The following is an 18,286-nucleotide window of genomic DNA, read 5'->3' on the forward strand; positions in this document are numbered from 1 at the left end:
AACCAAATGAGAGGCCCCCTGATGGGCCGAATGGAGGAAACAAAGCGGATTCACCACAAACTCTGTTTGTAGATAAGTTGGGTGAAGGCCCTGCTGAATCTTCACTAGCTTCTGAAGACCACCTTAAGGCACCTTAAAGTGTTAAACATTGTTTTCAATACAAGCATTATACTGTTTGAGTTGGTCTCTGAAAAGGGATGGCTCGCTTTTCTAGGATTATTATTAGGGCCTAAAGGCCTTCTTGCAATTGCTGGGTGGATTATTATTTTTCTGACAAATCAATTGCCTTTTGGGGAGCCTCAACATGCCTGAAGTGTGTGTATCATGGTGAAAATGTATGTAATTAAGGGCTTCAGAATTCAACTGCCTAAACCTCATTAGGTAAAAAAATTAAAAATAAAAAAAGGTTGCAGTTTTTTTAACCCCTTTTTTTGAATATACAGTTGTACTCAGAGGTTTACATACCAAAGGTGTATGTGAACTTAAAACTGTATTTGTGTTTATATATTTATTGCATTTTTTTTCTCACAATTGTCCTTATTTTTATGTATTTATTTTTATTATTCGAGGGGCTCGGGGCCGCCAGTTGCCCAGCCTTGATCTGAAGAATTCACCCAAATGAGTCCCAATTGGAAGCTGCCATCCGTGACATATCACCATTGATAAAGTGTGAAGCCATTTTGTCTGTAACATAAATACGGGTGGAACACCAGAGTTTGCTGAACATTTTTTGAACCCCCCCAAAAAAAACCACCCCTGACACCAGTCTTATCTAAAGTTTTATTTTGGTCAGAATTTGGCTAAACATATAAGCAACACAGTCGTGGGCATTGATTGCAGTTATTTCTGACCTGGGCATGTATTTAAAAGGTAAATGCCGCCTGTGTTCACGTTACGGACATGGCATATTGTGTCACACGTCCGCCTCACAGTACAGGGGCCATGAGTTTCATTCTGCGCCCTGGCCTTCCTGTGTGGAGTTTTCTCTGGGTACTGCAGTTTCCTCCCATGTTTCAAAAACATGCATGGTATGTTGATGGAACACTCTTAATTGTCCCTAGGTGTGATTGTGGGCCTGAATAGTTGTTTGTCTTTCAGTGCCCTGTGATTGGCTGGCAAGTAGTTCAACGTGTACCCGCCCACTGCCCAAAGACAGCTGAGATAGGCTCCAGCACGCCCGCGACCCTTGTGAGGAAAAGCGGCTCAGATAACAGATGATTGATGGTTCTGTAAAGTGCTTTGCTGTGGCTGGAGCAGATGTTAACGAGCAATGTAAATAACGATGTATAGCACTGAATTGTACCGTTCGTTTGTCCTGCCGGGTGGGTTTTGCACCCGTGGAATTCTGCGTGAGCCGCCAGGTCGTCTCCCGCCAAGGTGGATTGATTCAACTTTTGGAGGGAGTCATCAGATTTACAGGCACTTTGGGGATTGAGCTGTTCTCAGTGAAATCCTTCCAGCAGACGCAAATCCATCTCTCTCCCCAACCCTCCCCATCGCCGCAGCCATTGTTATTTTGATACCCTGTAGACTCTATGTTTACCCAGGTAAATGTAATAGTCCTGACCTAAACCAGAAAAAAATGGGAATCTGAGTGCCCTGGAGCAAAGAACAGAGTCAACACGAGGTAACTGTGTAACAAAAAAGGTAGGTGTAGTGGATAAGAGAATTGGGTAATAGAACAGGAACTTAAATGCACAACACAAATTCGGCCAAGCGACTGGTGGAAGTATGCCAAACAAAGAACTTAATAAAACGTCTAAGAAAGAGAAAAAGCTAAATTCCCCAATTAAAAACCCCCAAAGGCCCAACCGCAGCAGGTCCCCAATTAACTAAACTATTCTAACCCAAAAAATACAAAAGGTGGCATACCCTCTCTAGCCTGGTGTGAATAATTATTTCCTACATATGAATAGAGGCCTGTGTCTGACCTGTCCCAGGACCTGGGCCTTATCAAATAACGGAACGTAATATTTTTTTATGTGAGGGATGTGGGGCGTGGGGGGGGAGTCAGGCGGAGTCAGGAGGTTGTGGGGTGACATCCACCAATGGCGTGGCAGCAGCAGGGCAGGAAGCTGAAGACTCAGGAGCTTTTCAGGGGAGAACCACGACTCGAGCGTCACAGAAACTGTTTGAAAAAGTCGGAATTATCATGCTATTGCATGATGCCGTTTTAAGTAAGTCTGATGTACTGCCTAAAAGCATGTTGTCAGTCTGAGCTACACTGTTTTTTGTTTAAATATATTTCCTGTTCCTTATTGCGAACCTCCCAGACCGGAAAACATCAATACTTAAATAATTAAACCCCTAATATTTAGTACATTCATTCATTCCTTTATGTATCCATCAACTCTTGGAGTTGAGCCTCGTGTTCCACACTTTTCCATCTTATATTTTTAAACGGATATCCCAAACATCATTAAATATTGCAGCAATTTAACATCCAGGCGAGACCAAAGGGGGGTAAACACTGCGCTTAATGAACCCTCCACTCGACTCAGCTGAAGCTTACAACACTCGACTTATCCGTTTATTTCATGCCAAGAACAAGTTCTTCAGATTTTTCCCCTTTTGCTTGGGGTTTGTTTGGGGAGCCGCAATCTCCATGATCGCTGAACTGGAATTTCAATGTTATTTCTGAGCTGAAGCAATTCAATCCCGAAGCGACTGTCTATCCGACTCGGGGCTCTTATTTCTGATGTGATGGGGAGCGAAAAGCCAGAGATGCTCGCTCGAGCACTCGACACAAACCTGTGGAGCGCTTACAAGTGGCGTGAGGTATTTCACACTGAAATGAGCTTCAATATATTGTGAGGCTGCATTGTCATTAATCGCTCAACCATCCGTTTAGGTAGCCTGAATCCAATTTGTGTCCAGTGAGGAAGGTTTTAAATCAAACGTGGATATACAATGAGACTTGTGCAGTACTTATGCCTGAAGTATGGCTCGGCTAACATTGTCTAACTTACCAGTACTCATTTTGTCATATATTGACTCTTGTTGAAACAGAAATATTCAGCAAAACCTATCCAAACGTGCTGATGTCTAAATCCTTCTTTTCCTGAGACAAACTGTGTTTCTTGAGACAAACCGTTCATGTACTTTCCTAGAAGAAAATCATTTGATGCTGCATGTTTCTAAAAAGTAGAATAGCTGTTTATTTTGCACTTTACTTAAAAAAAAAATCTGCTCTACCCCACACTGTATGTCAATTCAGTAATACCTCGCCACTTTGTGCTTCACATTTTGCGGCTTGTGGGGTTTTCCAAAGTACTGTATTCATTCCAAAAAAACTAAGTAAAAAATAAAAATGAAGACAAATACAACCATATCCCCAGCCAGCTCCAATACAAAGGTTAGTGTAAAGAAGTGTTGTTTCATGTTGATGCGGGAGTGGAAAGGTTGCCTGCATGCCGAACAAAGAGCTGAAATGGCTCAGAGGCTTTGTACATGCCCACTCAAAAAAGGCACGCGATTGGTTCCCGGCGCAAAATCGACCAATGAAAGCACGAGTAGATTTATCACGTGAGCTGATTGGCTGCTCATCCTCCCAGCCTCACCCAGCATTTTCCCTAGTCTCGCACACAGTATCATAGAGTTGTGTTCGCAATAACTTTTTTGTTTAAGCAATTGGGCTAAGTTAAGCTGTGCTCCCTTGCCACCGCCGAAGTGCTATGTCCCAGCTGTGTGCTCGTCCCTCCACGGATATGGCACCATCAACAGGGACACGTTTCTTCAACTGCTGCAGCATAACCATTTTCTCCCACATTCACCCCATCACATAGTAAGAACTAAACCCAAGCTGCCTAAATCAGACAGGCAAATGTTCCACTTCACCATGAGTGATCCGAATTAATTTCAAATAAGACACAAAAAGGACACCAACATACTGGTTTCAGTTTAAAAGCTCGGCCATGTGAGGTTAGCGCCGTGGCAGTGAAGAAGTCGTGTTTCATGTCTATGTTGAAGCACCAAATGTGGCATGGCCTCCAAAATGCAAGGTCGCCCCTTCGACTGTCCCACAGGGGAGTCGCTGACTGGCGGTAAGAGGCCATGGATCAACGTATCCAGACTGGATGAGCAGAATCAAAAAGACAGGTGCACCGCTTCCAACTCTCCAGGTTGTACACTTGTCTCTTGGACTTAGTGTGTGCGTTTGTGTGCTTGTGTGTGTGAATGTGTCACTGTTCTTTCTCTGTTTACGAAAAGAAGCTTCCCCAATGACAAGCTACAGTGCCGTGAAAAAGTATTTGCCCCCTTCCTGATTTCTGTGTTTGTTGCATATTTAGAACAATGGTTTTCAGTTCATCAAACAAATATTAATATCACACACAGACAACCCAAGGAAATACAAAATGCCGTTTCTAAATGCCAATTTCATTTATTTAAACACAGAAAAAATACAAACCGACCTGTCCCTATGTGAAAAAGTATTGCTCCTTGAACCTAATAATGGGTTGTGCCACCCTTGGCAGAAATAACTGAAATCGAGCGTTTGCGATAATTGAAGATTAGTCCTTCACACTGCTATGGAGAAATTTTGGCCCATTCTTCTTCGCAGAATTGCTTCAACTCCGCCGTATTGGAGGGTTTTCTAGCATGAACTGCCGACATAAGGTCATACCACAGCATCTCAATTCGATTCAAATCCGGACTTTGACTTGCCCACTCCAAAACCTTAGTGTTGTTTTTTTTTGCCATTCAGAGGTAGACTTGCTGGTGTGGTTCAGATCGTTGTCCTGCTGCATGATCAAAGAGCGTCACAGTTTGAGGGCGCAAACTGATTGTCGGACGTTCTCCTTCAGGGTTTTCTTGTAGACAGCAGAATTCATTGTCCCATCAATCACAACAAGTTGTCCTGGTTCTGAGGGAGCAAAGCAGCCACAGACCATCATACTGCCACCTCCATGCTTCACTGTTGGCATAATGTTTTTTTTTGGATCAAATGCTGTGCCATTGTTACCCCGACGTAACGGGCCACTCATCATTCATAGAGTTGTGCAGTAGAAGCCTGAAGCGATCATGATCTATTGAATCAGGTGGGTTGGATTAGGAAGAGCTCTAAAACAGGCAAGATATGGCTCTTGAGGAACCACAGTTCCCTCCCCCCTGTCTTAGATCAACGCTTCAGTGCAAACTGGTGCTGTGCACACATTGCCAGGGATTGAAATAGAAAATATGCACTAGCAACCTGCAGATTTACACTAAAGGCGCACAATGGACAAGGAACAGTGTCCCTTTGTACCAACAGCATTTGTCCCATAAACTAGCAGCAACGTAGCCACACATTCTGAATCTGAAAAGTCCCAACAGCTGTGTAAAAGTGCACTCAAACTCCAATGCACAAGTCCAACATAAATTGTAGCATTTGTACACTTTACACCACCAGGAACAACACTTCAGCTGAGCACTTTGTGATGGATTACCTCACAATTCTCTGATCAGTTTCTCGTTGACAAATGAACATGTTTGTCCAATAAATGAAACACGCTTGACAGATTAAACAGTAAGAGAAGGCAACATTTAATTGCTGCCTCGTCTCTGGCTAAGAGCTACAGGAACAACAACAAAACAAATAAAGTGAGAAATAATGTTCACAAGGGCTTGCTTGAATGTACTGAAGCCGAAGTTGTAAGTAAAGGATGGAAGCTACATCGGGGGGACAATGTGTCAGGGAAGACATCAATTCTCCTCGCTTGGTGACAGAAAGACCTCCCCCCCGGTTTCCCCACTCGCCCTCAGCATCGCTGAAAGTGGACTGAACGACTTTTTCCTATTTCCTGTACAGCAAGCAGGAAGCCAAGGACATGATGCAGGGGGTACTTTTATGCACGCACAACCTCTGCCTTTCTGACTGTGTCTATGCAAAGCTTGACAATGTGCAAGGCAAAGGAAATCGCAGCGTGAGAGCTTGCCATGGGCCCGGAAACTTCCGTGCAGCGCTGACCCACAACATGGATTGCTGACAGGGAATGCCATCACACACATTGGAGTTTATTTTTTCAAGAAATTTAAAAAAAGAGTCAATTCGGGTGACCTTTTGTGACATGTTACTGTGGTTGTGTGCTACACAAGTGCTGAGTAGAGGAAGGGAACACATATTCCCAACTAGAATATCCATGTAGGAACATGAAATATTCAGGAAAAACAATCTCAGATCTCACACAAAACTTTGAGCTGAAGTCAGGCACGGTATCATACTGTATCACGCGAGTGATGACTGCAACTGCAGCAAGAGATATGACAAAAGTCTGTTCGGGGAGCCCCCACTCGGTGAGCGCTCATGACCCACTCCTAATTTTGGCAATGGAGACTGCGCTCATGTCTAGTTTTAGAGGGACATGTGGAATTACAATGCTTGGTACTTTCCATATAAAATGCATGTATCTGCCCGGTTGAGTCTCCAACTATCAAGCGATTTCTATCTGAAAAGGCAGAAACGGATGTATGTGTGGCGGGCTGACCATTTGGATCACCCCTACCATGTAACGCAGATGCTTGCGACTATACAAATACAGTACCGCTCCAAAAATGGGTCAAAACAAAATCCTGTGCTGGTGCAACCAATTTGCACCAGTGCTACCAATACAAACGTTCGTGTAAAGTCCTGCTTCAGTACAATATATATGTATGTGGAGTCTCAAAACATTGTTTCCTGATTAAAAACACCAAGTGTCGAACTTTGTCCGTAGTTTGCAGTGACTTGCTAATACTGTATGAGTGAGAGTCAATAGCCAAGTGTGGATGTGTGAGCTGCTGACTATTCTTGGAGTCATAGTCAACCACCAACTTGGTTTGTTGGTGGGTCTTCCTCACGCCATCTCAAATAGTAACATGAGCATTAGTACTGTTCAGTTTAGGTTCATGTTCTTGGCAGACCTGCACTGATTTCTGAGAATTGATCGTAGGTAGTAGGTGCTGCTTAGTCAATCAGAGGTATGTTGCCGATGTTCCTCTTGAAAGAATCTGGAATGATGCCCCTTGCATCAGGCAGGTCCACAGTATCGTGCCAAGGAAGCTCATTAGCGCAGCTTTGTCATGCGGCTGTTTCATGTCCGTCATTCGGCTGACCTTTTCCTTGGAATGCCAGCGGGTCCTCTGCACTCAGAGTGAGTCCAATATTGTGTTCCTGTCGCTCCGATGTGCCACTTGGGCCGCAGATTGATGCTCTTTGACTCTGTCAGGCAGACGCCGCTGCTTTTTTTTGTGTGTGTGGTGGTGGTGGTGGTGTTACCGGAAAAAAAAAAACACCCTTCTTGTCTGTTGGTAATGACTGCTTTCTATTCAGCATTTGGTTGCTTTATTTACAGTCATCGGTTGGTCTCGGCACCCACATCAGTGGTGTGAAACTGAACTCTGAACTGGATTTTTCAGGTATTTAGTTGTCTTAATTTTTTTCAGACAACTTCTTGCCCTACTCTCCTATTGTAGGTTTGAAAACAGTACCTCTACTTTTTACTTTTACCAGAGTATTATGTTAAACAAGTGCAGTATATGTACTTCTACTTGAACATGGAATGTGAGTCTTTTGCCACCCCTGGCTCTCAGACAATGATTCAAGTCTATTTTTAGGACAGTGATAATATATATTTTTTCCTGTTCCCTTGGTCATCAAAGCCAAAGGAGGAGATTGGGGTAACTAACTCGAGCTCCCGCATCGAGATGTGACGCTGACTCGGACATCTTCACCCCAGAGTGACCCGAATGGGAGCCCCCCAGTCTTTCACTATGATGAAAGGAATGTATCTGAGCACACTTTTCTACATTTTTGCTCTCTCTTGTCTTGTACTTTTCCTCTTGTATGGAACATAAACTGATTCCAGGATGCATCTCCATCACTGAGGCCAACGTACTGTGTCTGTTACATAAATAATATGACTGCTCCTCCACCACTATGTGCAATAGAAATAAACAGGAAAACAATAAATAATCAATGGTTAAAATTGTCTGCAAGGGAATTAGGACAGCAAATGCTGGGATGTTTCATGTTGCTCAAAGTAGACCAAAAAAGGTGCCGTGACAGAACAATTACCGGTACTTTCCTATTTGTCTACAGAGCCTACCAGGGGACATCACAAGAATATTTAAGATATAATGCAAAACTATTGCATTATTACACAATACTAGTTGTGTTACAGTATAACACAATCGTATTAAGTTTTGCAAAAATATGGCAAAATAACGCATATTATTTTTGACGGAAAGAGAGATTCCACTTCCAGATCATTAGCAATAGCCTCCTACCGACTTACCTTACCTATAAACTAACCGAGAAAAAACTAATTTAACAATATTCCAAACTTGTGACCCAATGACATACGTACTGTAACCAGAGACCTACCAACGTACCAGCACCTAACTACTGACCTACCACCTTACTCATGTATTGTTGGGGGAAGAGTGGCCTCCTCTTCCCCGCGTGTTCGTTGAATTTCGGAGGAGGAGAATGTTGGTAAACCAAATAAAGTCTGGAGGCGATGAACAGTTCCTTCGAAGGGTTTACTTTATTTTTCTGCAGTTTACGAATCGATTCGGGCTCCTGAGGGGTCCAGATTTGAATCAGGAAGCGTAAAAGAAACACATTCATGAGATTATATAGAGACAATATGATAATGAGAGGCGGGGAGGTACCCCTCTGATGCAAATCCCAGAAACAAAGAAAGTAACATGTCATCTGACCCGGTGTGGCTGGAAGAAGTTGGGAGCGGTGAGGTGAGACCAGACCACCACTACCCACCATTTGGTGTGATGGCAGGAACACAGATACTTGAGATAACAGTTCCTCTTTTGATGTTAAACGTGTCCTGTGGAGGGGGGCCCTAAAAATGGTGGGGGTTGAGGGTCACTAAAGGTGATTGTAAACCCAGTGAGCAGGAAATACCTTCAACAGCATTCTACATTGTTTCTTTCAAGTGTCTGAACAAACACAACTAACAGAGAGGAATAACACCTTAACCATAAAACCTAACTAAGAAGAGAGGAATAATACAAGAGTATTCCAATTCTAGGAGATGATTGTGATGAGGACGCCAAGCTACGCTGTGGGCATGGGAAGGTTATACAGCATGACTAAATATGAGCAGAATACAGACTTCAGTATCTATTTAGCAACGTACTACACTAATGAGCTAAATGAGCTACTCACTTACTTACCTACCAGCTTCGTGATATACTGTATCTAAGTGATGCCCGCCCACTTAACTACCTATTAACCTACAGTACATCAAAACCGATCAACATATACACGTGACCTACCTATTTAATTACCTGCCTACTGAATTACCAACAACTTACCTACCTACATATTGGTATACAGTCAATATTCTCTAGTACAGACTCGTGTTTGCGCTGTCCAATTTGTCCTGATAACAGAAATTCCTCATTTGGGAAATGAGCATGGCACATGTCCTTTATGAACCTGCAAGTATGTTGACCAATACACGTGTAACAACAAAAATATACTGTCCAAAAACTGTTTATATAACAAAAACTGCAATACAAGTGTATCCCAAAAAAAATCACAACAGTAAAATACGTACAGTATTTTAATGTTTATTTTTTTCTGTCTTGGGAAAACAAAGTGTATTTTGGATTGTTTTGTTGGATGCATTCTTTGGTTCATGACAATGAACTGCCTGCGTGTCATACAGTTTTCTTGCTAGATGCAAGTAACTGTCCCGTTGATCACCGATGTCTGGTAATTCTTGTGCATACTGAAGCATTTTTGTTGCCATTTGCATTGCTTCCTTGCTGGATGGTGGCTTGTCATCAGGAGTTGAATCGATACCTTGTTTTTTAAAGTTTCGTAGATTTGCCTCTTTCCGACTCCAAGTGTCTGCTGGATCTTTTTAACTTTGTGTCCAGACTCGCTCAAACGGATGCATTTCACTCGCTCCGCTCCAGTCGTTACAGTTCTTCTACGTTTCGATGCGATGATCTACACGACGTAAGTGAATAAAGTTAAAATCTTTCGCAATTACAGTAAAACGCACGCCAATAAAAAGTCGCTTACACGTCTTCGTTTCGAATCTGATGAATGAAAACGGCGAAGCGAACACGTTTCTTTGGTCATGTCGAGTGGGTGCTGCTTTTAAGCTAGTGCCGCGTTCTCCAGGACGTAAGTGAATAAAGTTAAAATCATTCACAATTACAGTAAAACGCTCGGCAATAAAAACTCACTTACACGTCGTCGTTTAGAATCTGATGATCGAAAAACGCAAAGTGAAAACTTGTTTCAGCGTTGTGTCTTTTCCGTCGCATCGGGTGGGCGTTGCGTGTATTTAAGATCCCGCGGCATTACACCTCCATCTGGGTTACGGGTAGTGGAATTTCCGCTTACGCAAGTTCCGGTAACACGTAATATCGTAGTCAAAATGTTAATGCATAGGTTTTTATTCTGGGTGAAGGATATTCCTTTCCATAGAATTCCGGGGATGGGAATATTTACTGTCCTTAACAAACGACTTATTTACCTACTTACCAATATCGTAATCCACTGACATCTCCTTCCCTGTGAAGTTATCTACCTACCAACTTATCTACAGTATGTACCAGCAACCCACAGACTTGCCTGCCTATTTACCTACCAGCTTGCAGACATACCTAACTACTGATCTACCATTTTACCCCACTACCTAAAGACCAATTTACTGACTTGCTTCCTTACAGTAGCTACTAACCTATTGACCTAATGATTTATTAACCAATTTATGTACCTACCATCTTACAGACGTACCTAACGATCAACCTACCGACATACTTATCTCAGTATTGACTTACCAACCTACCAATATTTGGAGCTATACGAAAAAGTATAATGGCTTTGACATACATGAATGTCAATATTGTTTTTTTTATATAAGGGTACGTTATTATCCACAATGCTCTATGAACAATGCATTCTTATTGTGTTTCAAGTAGAAACAATCATTTTCGTGACATCATCTTGATTTGTGGTTTCATGTGAACCTGTGCGAGCGTGGCCAATAAATGTCTTCCTGCACACAGCTGCTGTGGATTGCACTGAGTGACTGAACAAGCAACAGTGTCTCCATGGGGTTTTTTTTCTTTTTTTGGTCAAATTTTTCTGTTGCTTCTTCTGACTTACATCTGTTAGTAAAGCAAGCCCTTCGAGCGATGTAGCCGCTCGAAGGGCTTGCTTTACTAACAGATGTAAGTCAGAAGAAGCAACAGAATCAACAATAACACCAAAACAATCTGTATTGTCTGAGTGAGGCCACACATCATTGTTGCACAACAGTACACAATGCCATTGTGTCAGAAACACAATAGAGAGAGGTAAGCTGCATGGATGTCGGCCAGAAATCTGGATGCCTGGAAAAAAATACAGCAGTGACAATGATGATGATCATCATGTTATAAAGCCAGTTGTATTCGATTCTATTTGACAACATGATAGAGTATCGACAAACTCAAAGTTATCATGTTTTAAGTTTCATTTTGTTGTATGCTTGAGATGAATGGAGCTGAGGCCTTGTGAACTGATAGTACAAACAGGAAGGTTCAACTTCAGGCAGGCAGCACAATAAGATGTCCTTGAGTTTTTTACAGTGTCTCAACTCATGCGGAATCTACCCATTGAATTAACAAGGTATCCATTGTTTGTACAGAGAGATGTTTTGGCCTCCAGGTGCCCACTGAGGGGCGTATCGGTGGGCTGGGCTAAGAGGCATGACATGTAAATGAAGAAGGGAGTGTTTTTCTGATATATCACTTGTAATTTGCATACACGATCAATAAAAAGCCGGCAGAGGCTGCAGGTCAGGTGTCAGTTGAGAAGCGCACATAGAGTGGCTTCATAGAAAGCTGCGCTTCCTGCCGGCAGTGAAAGTCGATCTGTTCCTGCGTTTGAGCCTTTGTTCAACTGTGCGAGCGAACATCTTTGACACAACATTTTCTGTGTATCGGTCGGTGAAGGCCCTCGTTATCGAGGAATGCGGCCCCCAGGACAAGGCGATGGCTCCTGGTGCTTATGTCTCCGATGACTGTGGAGGCCCAGTCTTCCCCGAAAGCCCCGCCCGCAGGATTGACAGAAGAGGGTTGGGGGGCCGGGCGGTTGCCGGGCCCTCTCCTTCCTCCGCGCTCGCCGGTCCTCCTCCGGGTGAGGATCTCATTATTAGTCACTCTCTCCTCCCAGGAAACGTTGAGGAGAGATCGGAGTCATCCTTGGTGGAACCTCTCGAGCCTCTTGATGCTGCTCCGATAGAGGGTCCAACATTCGGCGCCATAGAGAAGGGTCGGGAGGACGACAGACTTATACACCATGATCTTCGTGTTGGTGGAAATGGCGTGATTCCTGAAGACCCGACGACCGAGGCGTCCAAAGGCTGTGTGGGCTGCCTGGATATGGTAAGTGAGGTCCTCCATGAGGCCGGCGTCCTCCTGGATAATGCTGCCCAGGTAAGGGAACGCCGAGACCTGCTCGATGGGTTCATCGTCTATGGAGATTTGGGGTGGACGATGGTTCAGGTGGAGGGTCTTTGTCTTTTTGGTGTTGACGGAGAGGCCAAAGGTCCTGTACGCCGCGGCGAAGCCGTCCGCGATGAGCTGGAGGCCCCCGGAGGAGTTGCAAACCGCAGCATTGTCATCAGCGTACTGGAGTTCGCTGACGGTCGTGACCATGGTCCCCCGCCTGCTCCTCAATCGGCTAAGGTTGAAGAGCGACCCTTCAGTTTGGTAGCGTAGAGTGATTCCGTGCTCCTGGACAGGGGTGACGTGGTGGATGAGCGCGGCGATGTAGAGGCAGAACAACGTCGGCGCCACCGTGCAGCCCTGTTTGACTCCGGTCCGAACCGGGAATGGGGGAGTCATTTCGCCCTGAGTCAGGACGCAACCCTTCATGCCGTCGTGAAACATCCGGATGAGGGATATGAATTTGGGGGGGCAGCCTTGACGTTCCAGCACTTTCCAGAGTGCTGCTCGGGGCACAGAATCAAACGCTTTGGCCAGATCATAAAAGATGGCGTGGAACTCCCTCCGCTGCTCCCGGCACTTCTCCAGGAGCTGTCTGGCGCAGAACACCATGTCCGCGGTTCCCCTTCCTGGACGGAAGCCCGCCTGGGACTCCGGAAGAACCCGCTCAGCGAGACAGGTGAGTCGGTCGGCCAGTATACGACAGATGAGTTTTCCAGCAGTTGACAGCAGCGAAATTCCACGATAGTTTCCACAGTCGAGTTTGTCGCCCTTCTTGAATATCGTGACGATGACGGAGTCCTTCAGTTCCCCAGGCACCGTCTCCTCGACCCAGCATTGAAGAATGAAGGTGTGGAGGCGGGTGAGGAGATGTGCACCCCCAGCTTGTAAAAGTTCTACGGGGATGTCGTCGACTCCAGTTCTTCTTCATCCTCCTCAGGGCTCCGGAGATCTCCCGGAGAGTCGGCAGCTCCGTCATCCAGTGTTGCACGGGGAGCTGGGGGACAGGATCGAGGAAGCCGTCTATTGCGCATGTCGGACGGTTCAGGAGCTCCATGAAATGCTCCTTCCATCGCTGGTGAGTATCCTCCTTTTCCTGCAGGATGGTGCCGTCCTTTGCCTTCACAGCCATTGGAGGACTGTGAGCCGGACCGATGATCTTCTTCGTTGCTTCGAAGAAGGATCTGGTATCGTGACGGTCAGCGAAACTCTGCATTTGGTGGGCAAAGTTGACCCACCATTGATTTTGGATCCTCCGGATCTCTCTCTGTGCTTCACTCTTGGCCGCCCGGTAGGCTTCTTCAAGTCTCTTGGAGGAAACGCAGTTCTGCCATGCAATGCGAGCCTCTCTCTTTCTTGAAATCAGTGGCTCAATTTCTTCCAGGTGTTCGGCAAACCAGTCGGGATTTCTCCTCTCCTGGACACCGAGGACCTCTTCCGCGGATTTGGTGAGCGCAGTTTTCAAGTGCTCCCAGTCTGAGTGGACAGTGGCAGGAAGGGTCCGAGGTTGAGTGTCCAGTTTGTCCGCGAGGGACGTCTGGTACTGTTCGAGGACTTGGGGATTCCTCAGCAGCCCAACATTGAAACGTATCCTCTTGGGGATCTTCTTCCTTCTTTTCGCAGGCGCGATCTTCAGCCTAAGTCTTGAGGCTACCAGCCTGTGATCGGACCATCCGTCATCCATGGAGCGGATGGCCCTCGTGACCATGACGTCGGATCGGTCGCAGATTCGGGTAATCGATCAGGTGCCAGTGGCCGGATCTTGGATGGTGCCAGGTGGTCTTGTGCTTGTTGGCCATCCGAAACAGTGTGTTGGTTATTACCATCTCCGACTCTGCGCAGAGACCAAGGAACGGCTTCCTTCCCCAGAGTCCCTCCCCAAAGCTGATGGTCCCGGCCCACCCGCGCATTGAAATCCCCCAGAACCAAGAGCTTATCCCGGGGTTTGACGCGGAGGATCAGGCCACGCAGCGCGGCATAGAAGGACTCCTTCGCCTCCTCCGAGGCGTCCAGGGTAGGTGCGTAGGCGCTGATGATGACAAGGGATTGGGATTGACACAGAGGTAGGGTGATGGACATGAGTCTCTCAGAAGTTCTTACGGGGATGATGTTGTGATCCCTAACCAGACGTGACTTAACGCAGAACCCTACACCGTGAATTCTTCTCTCCTCCACAGCTCGTCCGCTCCAGAAGAAGGTGTACCCGTGCCGAGGCTCCTCGATCTGCCCGGCACCAGGGAGACGGGTCTCGGAGAGGGCCACAATGTCCAGGCCGAGCTTCTGAATCTCAAGGGCGATGAGGGCAGTCCTGCGCTCTGGTCTCTTTGCTCTTGCATTGTCCATCAGGGTTCGTACATTCCAAGCGCCGATTTCCAGAAAAGCAGTCCGGTTTTTGTATTTGTATTTGTTTCGCCCGCATAAAGGATGAATCTGCTGGAGGCGGGTCTCCAGCCGATCGATGGCGGTGATGGGCGTGTTTAGGCCGCCTTTTATTGGCCCTTCCTCGGATTGAGGGGAGCAGCGCTGCGACTAGAGAGTCCTGCTCCGCCACCGTGGTCGCTGCCTCTCCCCTGCACCATCACCAGTTCGCAAGGGGAGCGACCATCGTGCCACGGCCGCCGACGTGTGGTTGTGGAGCTAGGGACGTGGGCCCTCATCTGAGCCTGTCCCCGACGCCCCGCGCCATCGCCGCCGGACTTCTTGAGGTTGAAGGGATCGGGAGAGGGGGCAGGAGGGGGGGGGGGGGGGTGGAAGAGGGGGGGGGAGAATCGCCATCCTGGGGGCTATGTAGCGTGAGGGAGGGGGACGGGTCGCAACCCCGCCCCCGCACTTCGACCCCGTGGCCAGGGTCCACGGCAGCGCGGTGGCCGACGTGGTGGTCCAGGGGGTCTGCAGCGCCCGAGGTTGGACCGTGGGTGCGCCGGGCCCGGTGTTTTATTTTGAAGGGTGGGCATTCCTTCATAACCCATGGGGATGGCCGGCTTGGGGATCCGGTCCGCCACCTTGCTAGGCGCTTAACGCCAGGACTGCGGTGGATTTGTATACCGCCGGACGCGGTCCCGCGGGATTTTGCTGACCCGAAGGTCATTACCACTTTGCACCAACTCTCCAGTGATGGAAAGTCCCGTCAATTCGGCGTGGAGGCTCCCTTACGGACTTCACTGCGATCCACTAGGAATTGGCGACGGTTTGATCTGCACCTTTGAGCCTAGGGATCGCAGATCTTTTGTGAATTAATGTATAGACTAGGGTCCTCACTCTGTGTCAGGTTGTACTTTTCACACAAATATTTACAGCAAAAATTACTTTCCTAACATGAAATACGAATATGTTATGCCGGGATTGGGGTTGTTACTTTAAAAATGTATTCCAATACAGTTACTAGGTACCCAATGCAAGTAACACAATTCAAGTAATGTAACTTGAATGCTTTTAATTACTTTTGGAGAACTCCATAACAAACAAAAATCAATATGACATATTTGTCTGGTCTTTTCTGTCCTATGGTTGTTTACTATGCATGGTTTTGGAATGCCAAAGGAAGCCTGAGCACCCACAATTCAAACACACAAGAACCTATTGACAAGCTCATCTGTCGAATAATAAGCTGACCTACGTACAAACCTAAGTGTCTACCGGCTTAAGTAGCCACCTACCAAAGTCCATTTTCCGAGCGCCCTCGGTCATTTAATCAGAAAATAGCAACTGCACAGCAACGACAAATTGAGCCTCTCATCGGAGAGCAATCAGTCAAGCAGGACCATAATTGAGACGGCTTTCAAGGCAAGAGAACACGAGGGGCGTCGCCTTGACACCTTCCGCTCGCTGCTGTTTCTTGTCACGTAGCCAAACCCGCCACCGTGACACAACACTGACCCGTGATGCATGGCCCGCATTAAAGATGCTCTTGTGTCATCCAGCAGTCAGGGACAAAGGGAAGCCTGGCCAAACCGGATTAGCGGCAAACACAGTGGCTAATAAAATTAAGTGGTCTGCAAAGCTGTTAGATGGTCTGCTGTGATTGTATGATTGTATGCACACGTCGCCGCCAAAAGTCACGTTTAAGACAGTAGTGGTGCTGTGCCAGCCTTGTTTCCGTTCAAGCGCATTTTTGTTCTTTTATTTCATCAAAGTGCTGCAAATCTCTTACTCTCTCTCTCACTCTCTCTCCATCCATAGTTATAAAAGTAAAACAATTTTGGTGGACTCCAGCACGGCTTGGCTTATCTCCAAGCAGCTCTGATAAAATGACTGGAAAAGTCTTGTTGTCACCAGGCAGATAAAAATCAATTGAGTTTGTCTGCTTTCGTCTGCACACACTTTGCTTGCTGTGTAATATTAGCTGTGCCTGTCGGCACTTGAGTTCCACGTCTGCAGTCGGAGGTGATTTACCAGTAGTTCATTCTGTTGCCTAACTACTTCCTTTCATACTTACCTATTTAGTACTTACCGACATACCTACCAACTTACTGATGTACCCAAGCAGCCTTTTAGATTCCTACCCACGGGCTTACCAACATACCTAACTACCGATCTACCTACAATATCTCCTGAATTACCAACCTACCTACAAACATCCTGAAGTGCTCAACTACGAATAGTATACGTACAAACTGAACCACCTACAGACTTACCTGCCTACAGCCATACCTACTGATTAAACCAGGTCGGGGTGGACTCTGCCTACTGCCTAAAGACAGCTAGGATAGGCTCCAGCACGCCCGCGACCCTTGTGATGAGAATCGGTTCAGATAATGGATGAATGGATGCACTTACTGATGTACCGACCTACCGACCAATTTCTCTACATATCACCTTACTGAAGTATCTAACAAACAAGCTCCTGACTTACATACAGTACCTACCAACTTACCTACCTTCTGACTAACTACTTACTGATGGACAGAGGGCAAAACTCAGCTGTAACATCCCGCGTTAGGGTTGAGGCTGAAAGACTGTATCTAAGAAAGAGAAACCTGCCAGTGTGTTCACTTTCTTTCAGAGAAAACAACAAAGGAGACAAGCGAGGTTGAGCAGAAGGCTCGTGTGTGTGTGTGTGTGTGTATGTATGTGTGTGTTGGGGGGTTTGGAGGGTGATGGGGGTGCGACAGTGACTGTGCCGGTCTTGTCGCCAAGCTAATTAGCCGAAAGGAAAGTGGGCCGCCGTCCATATCAGTAAGCCCAGGGAAGGCAATCTCGTTGCAGGACCTGCCACGTGACGGACAAGTATCGCATATTAAGTGCGGTTGGGTGCTGCCTCTCAAGGGTGGTTTTTGTACGACCACATGTACTTAGTAGTAGTAGAGCACTTGGCATTAAAGGACACTGCTCATGTTCTGAGGAAAACGCAACACAAGCTGCAAATGAGCTAAGAGCCTGCCTGGGAATAAACACATGGCCACCGGGACTGCTTCTGTAATTATAGATTTCAATTGCATGTTTAAAAAAGAAAAGAAGAAAAAAAGGCAAGTGTCCATTTTGAAAAGTGTTTGAAATATAAAAAAACAAAACATCCTCGACTCTGAAGGTTTCCTTTGGCAAGCGATAAAGCCTGGGGGAGGGGTCAAAGTGGCAAGCGTCTTGATTGCTGAGATGTGTATAAATATTGTGGCCCACTTTTATCTTGTCAAAGAAGAGCTCCATGTCTTGTCTTTAAGCAGCTCCGAGAGCACTTTTTCCCCTTCTGGCAATTCAGCTAAATATGGACTGTGGCTGAGACGTTGCAGAGCAGATGTAACTCAGAGCTTCTTGGCACACAGGCGCCTCAGAAAAATGCTTGTTAAATTCTCTCATTTGAGGCAAAAAAGATGCTCAAATAAGGATTATGTCCCAACCAATAGGGATTATTTTTTAG

The 18,286-nt window shown here is 46.1% G+C and overlaps 2 protein-coding genes across 3 annotated transcripts; both read left to right on the forward strand.

The window, feature by feature from the left end:
* Positions 1 to 3,982: 3,982 nt before the first annotated feature.
* LOC147208571 (uncharacterized) lies at positions 3,983 to 13,586 on the forward strand. Its single transcript, XM_086106149.1, has 5 exons — positions 3,983 to 4,098; positions 5,789 to 5,819; positions 12,706 to 13,111; positions 13,181 to 13,294; positions 13,373 to 13,586. Exons 1-5 carry the CDS (start codon positions 3,983 to 3,985, stop codon positions 13,489 to 13,491), a joined length of 786 nt encoding a protein of 261 aa, XP_085962275.1. The 3' UTR covers positions 13,492 to 13,586.
* Positions 13,587 to 13,815: 229 nt separating this feature from the next.
* LOC147208572 (uncharacterized) lies at positions 13,816 to 15,132 on the forward strand. Of its 2 annotated transcripts, none has more exons than XR_015100286.1 (5): positions 13,816 to 13,880; positions 14,056 to 14,165; positions 14,302 to 14,446; positions 14,610 to 14,779; positions 14,856 to 15,132. XR_015100286.1 is itself a non-coding variant. In XM_086105968.1 (5 exons), exons 2-5 carry the CDS (start codon positions 14,115 to 14,117, stop codon positions 14,858 to 14,860), a joined length of 375 nt encoding a protein of 124 aa, XP_085962094.1. In that variant the 5' UTR covers positions 13,816 to 13,880; positions 14,056 to 14,114; the 3' UTR covers positions 14,861 to 15,132. The 2 variants fall into 2 exon arrangements, 1 of the variants encoding a protein (XP_085962094.1); XM_086105968.1 differs by having other exon boundaries at positions 14,302 to 14,450.
* Positions 15,133 to 18,286: the final 3,154 nt, after the last annotated feature.

The sequence above is a fragment of the Hippocampus guttulatus genome, chromosome 2, assembly GCF_054856545.1.
Source record: "Hippocampus guttulatus isolate MCC_2025c chromosome 2, RoL_Hgut_1.0, whole genome shotgun sequence".
NCBI classification, from domain to species: Eukaryota; Metazoa; Chordata; class Actinopteri; order Syngnathiformes; family Syngnathidae; genus Hippocampus; species Hippocampus guttulatus.